Source organism: Engystomops pustulosus, chromosome 4, assembly GCF_040894005.1.
Source record: "Engystomops pustulosus chromosome 4, aEngPut4.maternal, whole genome shotgun sequence".
NCBI classification, from domain to species: Eukaryota; Metazoa; Chordata; class Amphibia; order Anura; family Leptodactylidae; genus Engystomops; species Engystomops pustulosus.
Window position 1 is genome coordinate 158101135 of NC_092414.1, and position 14970 is coordinate 158116104.

A 14970-nucleotide genomic window follows, 5' to 3' on the forward strand; every position below is an offset into this window, starting at 1 on the left:
ACTGTTAATGGACACTGTCACCCGTTATGTTGTATTCACCATCCGTCGTCTTTTTGTAACTGAGGTAAATAAACGGAAATACTGACGGTAGTGTGAATTTAGCCTAGACAGAAAATAAAGGTCGATGCGTTTCGTTTCCGTTCTTTACCTTTTTAGCAGAGGTGTGAATGGTAGTGTGAACTCTGCCTTATTCTAGCATATAACTATATGAGGGCAGGTGCCACCTCTCCCGGAGGCCGGCTACACCCTGTCACGTGCCCCCGTGCATCATGTCGGCGGCCACGTTGGGTGCCTTGTGTGTGACATCAGGGCGGCTGTGCTGTAGGCATTGGTCTGCAGCCTCCCGCCTCAGTCATCCTTTTCGGGTGTACAGCAAGGAAGGTAATTGTATTACAGCACAGAATGTACGGAGCTCAGGCAATCACATATATTTTCCCTGCTTGGGGCGTATGGAAGGGCTAAAGTAACAAAAAACTACACGTCCCATAGTCCCACTCTGCCGCAGCACGTCTGCTCGTGTGGAACTCTGGGATTCGTAGTTCTCCAGTTCTCCTGCTCTGTAGCCGCAAAGCGAGACTGGCCGCGCTAGTGATGTTGTGGGTTGGGGGATTGCAATGACAGCCGCTGCTGCGGTGGGCGGGTGCACGTGACGTGTACATAGATCTGGCGGGAGTTTCAGAAATTGGCGGGATTGTTAGATTTCTCTGTGTCTTGTCACCATCATGCCGCTCACCCCTGTGCCCTCATCTCCCGCCAAACGGGCAAAGGAAGAAGTCTGTGACAGCCCCGCTGCAGTGCTGCGCTTCGCCAAGTTGTCGGAGAATGCGTGCACCCCCACCAGAGGCTCAGCCCGGGCTGCGGGATATGACCTGTACAGGTAAGACTACGGGACATGCATGTGATGTGTTACACAGGAGACTCCTGTCTATAATGCACTAAACATACATACATACATACATACAATTTCCTTGCTTTTATATTTGTTTCTCTACTATTTGGAGAATAGAGTGAACTGTAGCAGCTTTCTCCATCTTCTGGTTGCTGGAGGGCGGTGAACTCCATTTCTGCAAAACATTTTCCACAAATAAAAACATTCTATATAAAATGTATAACTCGCCTCATAATGACGGTACTGCCATGCTATTCCCTGATGGCTGATATAATGCACGGCACTGCTTACACGCTGCAGTACCTGTCGCAATATCACCAGCTGCTTTCCATGTGAGGGTGTTGGCACCCTGCAATCCCTCATGCAAGGTGACAAGAGCCGCCTCATTCGTGTAAACGACGTGAGCCGATGGCTTTCTAAACCCTGCCTCTAAATGGATCACCTATCCTCTTTTCCCCTATAAAATCGGGTTAAAAAAGGTGGGATGATTGACTGTCCTGTGGCTCCCTATTATATTTAATAGGGAGCCAGAAGAGCCCGCTCTTAGTGAGTGGAGCCTAATGAGCCAGCTCACTAAGAAGAGTCGGAATTCCCATCACTTACAGAATTTAGTTAGATTTATTTGACTTGCATGTTAAGGGATCCTTCATACACACTTTTCTGGTGCGTGGCTGTAAAAAATGTGGATATGTGAAATCTTTGTGCGGTCTGTATTATATCCTTTTTCACATCTGTAAAAGTTTTTTTCTAATGTATATTCTGGCTTGCACAGTTACTTGCTTAGGGACACTTGAGTAAAAACTGACCTCATCCATGTGATCTCATCTTATAAATTTTTTTTTGCGCATCCGTTGACTTCTATGGAGGTCCATGGTCCACGTGTGAGAAAAAACTTGCATCATGTGCAATTTTTTTTCTCAGTCTGCACATCTGTGAAAAGAATGGATATGTGAATAGACCCATAGAAATCAATGATTCAGTATGCTAACTGCAAAATCTGCATCATACTAATGTCGAAAATGCCCGTATGAATGAGCTCTTAGTTGTGCTGTAAATATACTGCAGAGTGTATTACTTATGTTTGTGTAAATGAAGAATCAGCTGTTGAAGGTGTCTTTTTTTTTTTTTTTTTTTTCCTTTCTTTCTTCTCTCCCCTTCCTTAGTGCCTACGATTACGTGATTGAGCCGCATGATAAAGCCATAGTAAAAACAGACATCCAGATCTGTGTACCTAGTGGGTGCTATGGGAGGGTCGGTGAGTAGCTGCATACTTATAAATTTTTTTTTATTATTATTATTTTTTTTGAATGCTGTAAAATGCTGTCTCAAAAAATACTGGTGGTCTGACTTTTATAGGGTTTTCTCATGAAGTGTATAAATTCACTATTGAGAAACGCTAATAATATATAAAAAAAAAAGTGTGATGATGCTCCCTTATAGTGCTAAATATAATGAAATTTATACTGTATATACTAAAGTATAAGCTGAGCTTTTTAGCACAAAACTTTGTGTATGTGGGGGGGGTATGCTTGGAGCAGGGGCTGGCCGGCTTTATACTGGCTGGTGGCTGTGACCAATGCATTTCCCACCCTCGGTTTATACTCCAGTCAACAGTTTTATGTGTTAAAATTAGGTACCTTGGCTTATACTCAAGTATATAAGGTAGCTCACATGTGTCCCAATCCCCAAGGATTGGAGGTTGCCTAATTTAAACTAAGAGAGAACCTGTAGGAATGGTGGCAGCGCAGACTCCATACAGTGTGCTCATAAAATTAACCGCAAAAACTGCAATGATTATCGCCAATATGTGAAGGCGGATCAGACACCTCCGGTCTTGTGTATCACTGGGTCATGTCAGCCAGAGACCCTTCTTACTGGCAGAGATGCAAGGATCTGTCAAACTGGTGGTTTCTTCTCTGTCCATCTCTGATGTACAAGCACCACATGGCCGAACCCCAAGATATCGGGTGCTGGTTACCGACCATGTGTTTTCATAAAAATGCGACCGGACCAAGGCGCGCACACTGGGCGCATGTGTTGAATTTGTAAGTGACCACACCCAGAGTACAGCGCTTCTATTCCTAGCGGTCCTTCTTTGTAACAATAGTTGGACACCATCCTTTTCCGGGTACTCTCCTGCCGCTGCACACTGGTTGTATGTATCAATGTAAGGGCCGCAAGAGCAGGAGACTACCCTTGTCAGCTGTACTGTACTGCACTGCTCCGTGTCCTGATGCTGTCTACAGCCAGCATATGGCACTTAGAGGAGAGGATTTTTTTTTTTTGTCTGCTCTCGGGGTCTCTGGTACCATTATTGTCTGCTCTGGATGCAGTATTTGTTGGTTGCTGGGGTGGTTTTGCAGTACTGCGTAATTTGACGTTTTTTTTTTTTTTAAAATACAATGGTTGCATATTACTGATGCGCCCTTTAACCCCATAGCACAATAAGACGTACCCTTACGTCTTGCTGCGCATGGGGGAGTATGAAGAGGGCTCACGGGCTGAGCCCTCTTCATACTCACCGGGCATTTGCTTCATAATCGGTGCTAGCAGGTATTAACCCTTTGATCGCCGCTGGCAAAGCTGCTGGTGGCATTAAAGAGCCGGTGGCGCCTGGGCACCGCCATCTTGGCTCCGATCGTCGCTCACCGTGACGTCACCGGGGAGCGGCGATCCGTTATCATGACATGCCCCGGGTCACACAAAGATCAGAGGTTATCATGTTTTAGGCTATCTATTACAATGTGCGATTTGCACATTGTAATAGATAGTGTGCAAAATCCCCATATGGTATATGGTAGGTTCAATCAGACAACCTAGGGTTAAAGTACCCTAGGGCAGTGATGGCAAACCTTTTAGAGGCCCAGTGCCCAAACTACAACAAAGACCCGCTTATTTATCGCAAAGTGCCAACACAGAAATTTAATTTGTGATTTATACTCCCTTCTCTGTCACAGTTTTCATTGATACCAGCACCTGAGGACACCAATAAAGCAGAAAATAGTCCCAGGTAGAGCTGTCACTTTAATATAGCTCTGTGCACAGTAAGTCCTGGGCTGTCTGGGACTGCAGGAAGATACCTGGAGTCATCTCTGGTGATGGCCTGAGTGCCCACGGAAAGGGCTCTGAGTGCCACCTTTGGCACCAGTGCCATAGGTTAGCCGTCACTGCCCTAGGGAGTCTGAAAAATAGTAAAAATATATAAGTTTTAAAAAAAAAAAAAATCTATTAAAAAACAAAATTCAAATCGCCCCCTTTCCCTAGAACTGATATAAATAAACAGTAAAAATCATAAACACATTAGCTATTGCCGCGTCCGAAAATGCCCGCTCTATCAAAATATAATAACGGGTTTTCACTGCGTTTAACCTCGTAATGGAAAATAGTGCCCGAAGTCGCAAAAGGCAATTTTTTGCCGTTTTGAAAAATAGAAAAAATTCTATAAAAAGTGATCAAAAGGTCGCACAGTCCTAAAAATAGAAGCATTGCAAACGTCATCAGAAGTCGCAAAAAAATGACACCACCCACATCTTCGTACACTAAAGTATGAAAAAGTTATTAGCGCAAGAACACGGCAAAATGAAGAACTTTATTTCTGTACGGGAGGTTTTAATTTTTGTTAATGTATGAAAACATTATAAAACATATACAAATTTGGTATCCCCGTGATCATATTGACCCAATGAATGAAGTAGATCTGTCATTTGGGGTGCACCGTGAAAGCTGTAAAAACCAAGCCCACAAGAAATGGCGTAAATGTGTGTGTTCATCATTTTCACTGCATTTAGAATTTTTTTCCTGCTTCCCAGTACACGACATGGAATATTTAATACCATCACTACGAAGTGCAATTTGTTACGCGGAAAATAAGCCCATACACGGCTCTTTATATGGAAAAATAAGGTGGGGAGTGAAAAATAAAAACGCAAAAATGAAAAGGGCCTGCTCCTTAAGGGGTTAAAGTTGAGCAGTCTGACAATATGGCCTTTGGACCAATAAATGTTGCTCACCCTTGGTCCATATCCTTGGATCAGGAATTGAATAGACATTTAAAAGAAATTTATTATATATTTGCGGTCCATTTTATCACGACTCCACATCCCTGGTATACAGACTAAGTCTACATGCACCCGATGTATGCCCGCCGTACCGCAGTACTATCTTTCTACGGGCTACTTAACGGTGCTGCACTGCATTGCTCCTGTACGGCGCCGCAAGGCCATTGAAGTGTATGGGGGACATATGTCAGATGCATATACGTTCCCCCATACGTTCGTGTAAATGTATCCTTGGCATCAAAAATATGGATGTGAACAAAACCTTATTGTTCTGCATGTTCTTCAGTTAGTAATTCAACTTTTCCTCTTCTGATTTGTAGCACCTCGATCTGGTTTGGCAGCTAAACACTTCATTGATGTTGGAGGTAACTGTTTTTGTTTTTTGTTTTTTTTTTAATATATATATATATATATATATTGCATATGAATATTTTTGATAATAATGCGTAACCTGAACTGGCACAGAATATATTGTTGGGGAATACAGTATTTCATACACAGTAATTCCATTTAACATGACTTTCCCCAATATGAGAAGACCACACATAATCATGGGTTCATTGGAGAGTTAGTGCAGAGCTTTATGGAAGAGTTACGCCAGACTCTACCTCCATGTTTGGGTTAGTAATGGCAGTGCCTGTGTATTAATAGCTTAAAGGGCCTCTACCAGCAGATTACTGATTATAGACTGTCCTCTTAAGCATGCTTGTTACCTCTAGGGGATGATGGCAATGTCTTTAGTTCCAGGGCTCCCGGATAATGAGACTCTCATGGATCTGCCGTTTACTAATTATTCACACCCTCGACACTCAATACGCACCCCTCCATCCCGCCCCACTGTGCTCAGGCAGCCGGTGACGTCAGCCGGATCTTTGCAAATCTCGTGCATGACCGAGAAATCGTTCCTCGCGCAGCCGCAGTAGTAATCTACAGAATCACGTTGTCCATCAGGACAAGAAAAAAGATGGGCTTATCTCGCTGCTGGGCAAGGAACGCTGTGCATCATATTGATATACACAAAGTACGGATGCTTAGTGTTAGATGAACATTTAAAGTCCGTTCCTCTACAATGTCCAGTCTGTGGTGACTGATGCTATTAAGAAATTGGAAGCTGAGGTTGACTACATTCACACGTATTGATATATATAATGCACAGGGTTCCTGTTTCTCCAATATGCAGCAGAGCCAGCACGGTAATGATTAAAGTTTTAACTCTGCTGCATATTGGGGAAGCGGGAACTCCTGGGACTGCCTGTATATGTGTGTGGCGTTTTATCATGCAGATTTCGTTTTCTTAGCTGATTCTTGAACTAAAATATTTTATCTTCATTTCCTAACACTTTCAATACTCTATAGAAATAGAAACACAATGTTACATTGTCCTCTCCTCCACAGCTGGAAGGCGTAGGCAGCTTTCTGAGCCAAGGCCCTGACAGTCATAGCTTGCATCTGAGGGCCATCACATTAACCTGCCAGCACCAATGTGCATTTTCCACTGATGACTGCTGTGTATTTTCCATCCACATTACACAATACCAAATAGTTTTCTGTATTATGCAGGCCATTCCACATAGCTTCACTCTGATCGTATTTAAAGGGACCCGGGGTTGCTTTATCTTAAATGTGAATATAATACAATTCATAATTTCTTTGTAGCTGGTGTTATTGACGAAGACTACAGGGGAAATGTTGGTGTTGTATTGTTTAACTTTGGAAAGGAGCCTTTTTCTGGTAAGTCCCATCTTTTTATGCAAGTTTTTTCTTTTAGAGACTTGGAAATGTTCATACGTGTGGTACAGGTCTCCTGTTTTACTCTATCAGTGACTTCATTGCATTTTATGGTAGCTGGCAACTGCAGCTTTAAATTATCACTTATATTGATAAGCTTTATGGAAAAAATGTCTTGTATCATTACATGTGGTAATTTTTGGAAAAGTCCTGAAATAGACTCAACAATACATGGCAAATATGATTTTATCTATTCTGTACACAAATTAGTTCTAGAATTATGCACTTTTCAACTTTACCTGTCTCCCTGCCAGCTCACGCTCACAAGTCGTGGGGGTTGCACTTTTGAAATGGTAACAGGCGGCTACTCATTTGAATCCATGATTGTTCTATTCACCCTCCCGCTAATGAAATAGGATTTGTAATCCCGACAATGAGCAGCGAGCAGTATGAAGTGTCAGTACCTCAGCACTACCTAGTAAGACCGCAAAGGAAAGCCTTGCTGCTCAGTGCGCATGTCGGAATGACAGTCTGTCATTAGAGGGAGGGTGAATAGAGAGGATGTGGGAGGAGGGGTTTGGGCTAATTAATGCCTATTGTGGATTCAAATCAAGCAGGCGCCCATTAACACTTCAAAAGTGAAACCCCTGGGCCTTGTGAGCGTGAGCTGGTAGGGAGTCAGGTAAAGTGCATAATTCTAAAACTAAGTAGTGTAAAGAATGGATGAAAGCATGTTTGCCATGTACTGAGTCTGTGTTGGAACCTGTCACCAGTGGGGAAAAAAGTTCCCTTTTAAGAATAAACGCCATTTAAATTTTAGTCTGGTGGGCTTTTTTGGCTTGTAAAATTTTATGCATGTTTGTTTTCAGTCAGTTGTATGAAACTAACCTTACGTTAGGTTTCCTTAACAAAATCACTATTTGCAGATACCACCGATATCGGGTGCGTTTTGCTACCTGCAGATCTCTACACTTTGTAGCCTGTAGCTCAGCCAGCTCCACTCTGTCCAAATTTGACCACACTTAATCATAGATCCAGGCTTCGTGACACTGGTAATCTTATATTTGTTATCAATGGCCTCCTTACTTTAAAAATTGACTTTTAAAATTATTCTAATATGGGCGTTATCAGAGCCCCTCAGTGCTACAGATTTTACAAAACCTGTGTCGCCCAACTACCTGCTCTCTCCCTTAGAATAACTTTAAGTATAAAGTCTATGGATAACAAATATAAGAACATTACCACAATTACCCTGTCTGGATCTATGCATGAGTGCCCCTGGTTATCATGCTTGATTTTGATGGTAGATTTTCTTTAATGATAAATCTGTTCCTCGTTTACAGTTAAAAAAGGTGACCGAGTAGCTCAGTTGATCTGTGAACAAATAGTCTACCCTAACCTTGAGGAAGTAAAGGTAAGTCACTGCTTATAATTTGGTATAGTCTAGCTGAACATCGTATCAATAAATGTGAAAGATAAATATCAACCAGTGTAAATGAATCTTCCACTGAAGGAACCCCACTATTTTGCTTTAACACCTGTAAACTCAAAGCATCCTCAGGTAGGCTGGTATCAAATATCCATTAACTTTTCTTTTTTTTTTTTTTCTCGTCTACCTATATATAAAAAAAAAAATCTTCATACATGTGCATATAAGCCGAAGTCCTCTTTTGAATGGGGGGAAAAGTAGAGGCAGGGCGAGAGTCACTTCAGTTGCTGCTATATTGGGCTCCGTAGCCCCAAGAACAATCATGATTGTTTTTGATTTGCTCTTCAGATTGCATTAGTATTGTCCTTCTGTGTGGTATACACTAAAAAAATAATAATGTAGTTAAATCTGGACTCCACAAATGTATAATAAATTTAAAATTTTATGAAACTTCCTTTTAAATGTCTGTTCTGTTCCTGACCAAGGCGTTGTGCTGTAACTCCATGAATGAATAAATAGAATTTTAAATATCTGTTGCATCTTCCTGTGCAGGTCCTTGATGATACAGAGCGAGGAGCTGGTGGTTTTGGGTCAACAGGTCAAAATTAATATTTGAAGAGTGAGCTGTTACTGTAAAGAAGTTGGTGCTTGACCGTTCCCCTCCACTTGCAAATTCAGTCAAATGCCAAAGGATCCAAAATTCTGATTCAAGATGTATTTGTAAACGACCTATGACTTTTGTTATCACTGCAAAAGATGTACATTATCAAGAGTTGTTCGTTTTCTATGGACTCAACAGTTCTGTGTTAAGTTGTATTTGATGCAAAGTATCACTCCATGTGTGTGTCTACTAAAGAAAATAAATAAAGCTGTATAGAATTTTTTAAGTGGTTTCTGTGTTTCTTTATTACCCCAATAAGAGATGTGTTTGGACTTAATGATGTTTCAATTCTATTGGGGGAGATTATCAAGTCCTGGGCACAGTCTTCCCTCCTGCTATTGGTACATCCGTATGTGGACTGACAATTTTATCGGGTCCTGCCTGCCACAAGCTGCACCAGGAATGGGTTCAGACTATTGGGCTGATGCAGGGTGGCTTACTTTGCTTCATGTCAGGTGGCACAGGGGGTGAAAGACTTTATCCTGGGTATCATGTAATGCTGATGAATTACCATGCCATTCCATTAATTCATGACACAATAATTATAACTTTTTTTTTTTTAATTACCTGTTCCAAATGAACAGTACAAGTTATCAAAGGCTATTAACACCACACATCTTTATAAGCAATCAGTGGATGATTGTAGTAATTGGCAGTGCCTGCATTTTATCCACACCATTTACCGTATACAGTGCCTTGCGAAAGTATTTGGCCCCCTTGATCTTTTCTACCATTTGCAGGACCCAGTCTATGGAGAATGAATATGCGGTTCGTTACTGCTTCTCCGCTCCTCACAGGAGCGTGATGCACGGAGGAGCAGAGCCGGCGCTGCCGCTGGGTCTAAAGGGGTCAAATTTAAACCCAGTACAGCGCTGATCAGCACCACCATTAACGGGTGGTGGTTTTCCTATGTAACTGAGGCTCTTTATAGATGCCTTAGTTTCAGGGAGAAAAAAAAGTGAAAATGTGCCCCAGGGGTCTTTTATTACCTCATGGGGGACATTTCCAAATTAAAAACACATACACAAAAATATTTAATAAATATTCATTAAAATACCATGACATTTCCCCATATAATAGGAAAGCAACCAATACAAAGTTTGGAATTCATTGTAATTTATAGTACATATTTTACATTTTCAGATTAATTCATTCAAAATTAACAAAGACTTTTCCACTTTAACCCTAAATAAGAATATAAATGAAAAACTTTTTTTTTCTTTAACTTTTATCATGTTTTAACTAGCTCAGTTTCAGGATTCTGTTTTGTGGGGTGTGTTTTTTTTTTTTTTTTTTTTTTTTCTTTTTCGGGATACCACAACATTTGATCAACATTGGATCATTCATAAATCTTCACTGGACTTGTGAGGATCTCTGAGTGAGTCTGCTGCACTGAAAGTAAAGAGGCTGAATAATATTGCACACCCCACTATTTTTATTTTATTTTCAAAATTTAAAATATCCAAAAAATTATTTTCCACATCACCATTGTGTCCCACTTGTTGATTCTTCACCAAAAAAGTAAAATTTCCCCTTCATCACGACGGCACCACCAGAGAGAATGGGACAGTCCTCTTCTTTATGCCTTCCCTCCCATGATCCTCCTGCCCAGGATTATCAGGAAGATAAGACAGGACAGGGCAAAAGTAATATTGATAGCTCCCTTTTGGCCTCGTCGGGCATGGTTCTCAAGTCTAAGGGAGCTGTCAGTAGCCGATCCCTGGGTGCTTCCGGAATCCAGGAAATTGTTGTCGCAGGGCCTGAGTCTCCATCCAGAGATAAAAGCCCTGCATCTGACGGCATGGCTATTGAGAGGATGATTCTCCAAAAGCAAGGTTTGTCTCGTGAGGTGATTTCCACTCTACAGAAGAGTAGGAAACCAGTAACATATAAGATCTGTCATAGAATTTGGAAGGCTTACTTTTGCTTCTCTGGGCAGGACCCAGAGCGGTTGGCTCAGACTAATGTTAGTAAGATTCTTGAGTTCCTGCAGAAAGGCCTAGAGAAGGGTCTCAAGCCAGCTACTCTTAAGGTTCAGGTATCAGCTCTCGGAGCCTTATTTGATCAGGAGTTAGCCAAACATCTCTGGATTTCCAGATTTATTAGGGCAGTAGGTAGAATTTTCTTACAGCCATCACCTCAGCCAGAAGGGTAGGCGAAATGGCAGCTTTGTCTTATAAACAGCCATATTGTAGAGTCTTGGATGACAGGGTTATCCTTAGACCAGACCCAGGATTCCTGACTAAGGTAGTATCCGATTTCCATAGATCTCAGGACATCATCCTTCCATCATTCTGTAGTAACCCCAAGACAGAGAAAGAGAGGGCTTTTCATTGTCTTGATGTTAGGAGTATTGTACAATATTTGGATGCCACTTCTAGGTGGAGGAAATCAGATAGCTTGTTCATTTTCTTTTCAGGAAAGAATAAGGGGAATAAAGCATCTTCCGCAGCCATCGCTAGATGGATTAAAGTGACTATTCAGATGGACTATGAGATTTCGGAAGTTCCTGTCCTGGTCGGCATCCGTGCTCATTCAACTAGATCATTAGCTACATCATGGGCCAAGTGTAGGGATGCTACGCTGGAACAAATTTGCCAGGCGGCCACCTGGTCTACCCCGCACACTTTCCTGAAACACTATAGGGTGGATGTGATGGGTTCTTCCTCTTTCATTTGGAAGGAAAGTCTTATCCTCTATTATCCCCCCCTAATTGTTTGTATTTTCTCTGCAATTCTCTCTGGTGGTGCCGTCGTGATGAAGGGGAAAACAATGAATTACTCTTACCGGTAATGTTGTTTCCTCAAGTCACGACGGCACCTGGTATTCCCACCCGGGTGTTACTTTTTTGTGTGGTTTTGGTTCACGGGTGTCGCAAAAAAAAAAAAAGAGACATGAAGAAGATAGATATATATATACATATATGCCGAATGAATATGTGTATATGTTTTGTCTACTAACTAAACGGCTCTTCCAAGAAAATCTCTGTAACCTAACTGAGGTGGAGTAGGAGGAGCCTCTTTTTATGCTCAGGTTTCCTGTCCTTGGAGGGCGGATCCCTATCTGTCCCATTTTCTCTGGTGGTGCCGTCGTGACTTGAGGAAACAACATTACCGGTAAGAGTAATTCATAGTTTTTATATCTTTCTTTGAAGCCTGAAATGTGGCAAATGGTAAAGTTCAAGGAGGCCGAATACTTTCGCAAGGCACTGTATACTTGTGCTGATCAAGCCCCAATCGAGTATTAACTGGTTCGCGACTACCTGCCGTGTATTCATGGCGCACGTCGGGTCCCGGTGCATGGAGAGGGCTCACGGGCCGAGCCCTCTCCATAGCCGGTAAGTCCTTGTTGCATATTGCAGCAAAGACTTACCGGTAACACCCGCAATCGGGTGTTATCCTGGCGATCACTAGCGGTGGCTTCAAAAAGAATTGTCGCTCCCTGTGATGTCATTGGGGAGCAGCGATCCGTCGCCATGACAGCCTCGGGTCTTCCGAAGACGCGAGGCTGTCTTGTTTTAACCCTTTTTCAGCACATTGTAATAAGGAGGAAAATCCCCATATACTATGTTTATGATAGGATCGATCAGACAAGCTAGGGTTAAAGTACCCTAGGGAGTATGAAAAATAGTAAAAACTTTAAAAAATTAAAATAAAACAATGTAAAGTCTAATCGCCCTCATTCCCTAGAACTAATATAAATATAAACAGTAAAAATCAAACAAATTAAATATCTGTGTCCGAAAATGCCTTTTTTTTTTTCACTGCATTTAACCCCCTAACGGAAAATAGTGCACAAAGTTGAAAATGGCACTTTTGGCCATTTCTAAAAATATTTTAAAAACTCAAAGTGATCAAAAGCTCATACAGTCCTAAAAATGATATTATTGAAAACATCAAAAGTCGCAAAAAGGCACCGCCCACAGCTCCGTATAACGAAGTATGAAAAAGTTATTAGCGCCAGAAGATGACAAAATTAAAAAAAAAAACATTTTTGCACAGGTTTTAATTTTTGTGAATGTATGAAAACATTTATAAAACCCTATACAAATCTCTGTGAACGCAACGAACCAAAGAATAAAGTGGACCTGTCATTTGGGTTGCACAGTGAAAGCTGTAAAATCCAAGCCCACAAGAAAATGGTGCAAATGCGTTTTTTTTTTCAGTGCATTTGGAATTTTCGTTTTCCCTCTTTCCAGTACACGGCATGGAATATTCAATACCATCACTATGAAGTGCAATTTGTTATGCAGAAAACAAACCATCACACCTCTTTATGTGCAAAAATGAAAAAAGTTATAGTTCTTTGAAGATGGGGAGTGAAAATTGGAAATGAAAAAAACAAAAAATTGGCCAGATCCTTAAACGGTTAAACTCAATGTTAGTACTCACCTCCAGCATCCTTTTCTCCTCAAAGCATGTTTTCTCCCTGCATATTCTGGCTTCCCGCATCAAAGACATGCCTCTGCCCCCCCTGGCGGAAAGCCGGAAGATGCAAGGAGAAGAGGATGCTCGGGGGAAGGGGGGGGGGAAGGGTTACACATTATGTTAAATTATTAGGTACACATTATGTTAAATAGTATCTGATACATTTCCCACCCTAGGCTTTATACTCGATTCAATAAGTTTTCACGTTACTTTTTTTTTTTTTTTTTTGCAAAATTTGGTACCTTGGCTTATACTAGGGTTGGCTTATACTTGAATATAGAGAGTAATCCTACCTAATGGTTATTCCTTTTTCAGTGTATTCATTTCTCTGAGAAAGTCACCACAATGCTTTATTGGAAAAATACACACATTAGATCTCTAAAATTGATATGTTTGGAGAGCTGACTGGTCCTATGTAATTAAAATTTTGAGTTGATCTGATTCACAATGCTTCTTGCACAATGTTTGATTTTCTTTGACTATTTCTTAAAAACCTGTTCTGTTATCTTCCTCTAGATGGCCTCTGTTACACACTTCTAACATCAGTTACCTTCTAATCTGCTTCACAGTTGTACTAAAATATAGAAACTCTTCAACAGGCCACAAGAGACCAACAGAATTGATGGTTTCATGCTTAATTACTCCACATACAAACTAGCTGTAATTCTACAGTTGACGTGCTTGTGGTCCTACACCATAGATTGTCTACTGCACTAAGGACCTTGAGAAGATGTGGTTGAACATTTAGACAAGACATATGCCTAGTCCAAAAGAAATTAAGAGGACCATGCTTCACCCCTCAAGTCTACCTGAAGTTCGTTCTCGTGGAATGTGCCCATAGTTTAGAACAGTATGGATGGCCATAGGCTTTGTGAATGGTCTGTTTGGGCCCACAAGCTGGGGTAGCAGAGGTACTAGCTCCACTGTTTCTGGGTAATTACCACATACACTTGTGTATTACTCAAGTTTTTCAGCACAAAACATTGCTAAAAAACCCCCCTGAGTGCATTGTGTGAACACTCTCTTATTGTATGGTTTCTGATAAAACACGGATATCTTCCATTGTGAAATGACAGAATTTGAAGAGTTTGGGGAATCTTGCATCAGTGCAACAAGAAAGATAAATCATCCTGCCACATCAGAAGACACCACTGGTCATTACTGTAAAAATAGGACAAAATTGCAATGTGAGAACCCAGCCTTAGAGGTTTAAAACTATTGTGCCTTTATGCAAAGTACCATTATGTCGCTTAATATCCCTGCTGTGCCTGTTCACTGACTCCCATCCATAAATGGAGCTGGGTCATTTACCTGCTTTATAGTAGGACCCTGGCCCATGCTTGTTCTGGAAGTAGGCTCTCTATAAATGATGTTCCATTCCATTATGACCATTATGACAGATCATGTAAGGTTTCTATTGTGTTTTGGCTTTAACATGGTTAAAGCCATTGCAGTATAAAGTACACTGCACTAACCCTGCCTATTTCCTGTACTGTCAAACCTTCTCTTGTAAGAATAAGTGTCCTTTTATTGAGTTGAGTGCAGGGTGATGTTTTTGGCAGTAGAATTGCTTTTGACTTGCATAAATTTGTGACCTCAACTGAAGGAAAAGTAAATGCTTGTCTTAGTGTCCATGATATCTCCCGTCTTGGATACCGACTGGCTTAGCAATGTTTATGTGTGCAGTTTATTAGATACTTGGCACATACATTTTAGTGCATTGAGAAGCTTAAAAAGCTGAAGTATTACAGCATATAACCTTTTATATTCGATTAACA

At 41.2% G+C, this 14970-nt stretch overlaps 1 protein-coding gene across 3 annotated transcripts; it reads left to right on the forward strand.

The window, feature by feature from the left end:
* The first annotated feature begins 231 nt into the window (after positions 1-231).
* Positions 232-8991, forward strand: DUT (deoxyuridine triphosphatase). Of its 3 annotated transcripts, none has more exons than XM_072148245.1 (7): positions 232-381; positions 772-877; positions 2053-2144; positions 5268-5312; positions 6604-6678; positions 8019-8089; positions 8657-8991. In XM_072148245.1, the coding sequence occupies exons 1-7, from the start codon at positions 270-272 to the stop codon at positions 8711-8713; spliced, it is 558 nt and encodes a 185-aa protein (XP_072004346.1). In that variant the 5' UTR covers positions 232-269; the 3' UTR covers positions 8714-8991. The 3 variants fall into 3 exon arrangements, with proteins under 3 accessions (XP_072004346.1, XP_072004348.1, XP_072004347.1); XM_072148247.1 differs by having other exon boundaries at positions 255-385; positions 710-877; XM_072148246.1 differs by lacking the exon at positions 232-381 and having other exon boundaries at positions 472-877.
* The last annotated feature ends 5979 nt before the right edge of the window (positions 8992-14970 follow it).

Excerpts from the sequence above, each read along its gene's own strand:
- DUT (XM_072148247.1), top strand. The coding sequence starts at position 270 with ATGTCGGCGGCCACGTTGGGTGCCTTGTGTGTGACATCAGGGCGGCTG. Across the intron at positions 386-709 it reads GTGTACAGCAAGGAAGGTAA|TCTTGTCACCATCATGCCGC; the intron begins TTGTATTACAGC and ends GATTTCTCTGTG. Across the intron at positions 878-2,052 it reads GCGGGATATGACCTGTACAG|TGCCTACGATTACGTGATTG; the intron begins GTAAGACTACGG and ends CCCCTTCCTTAG.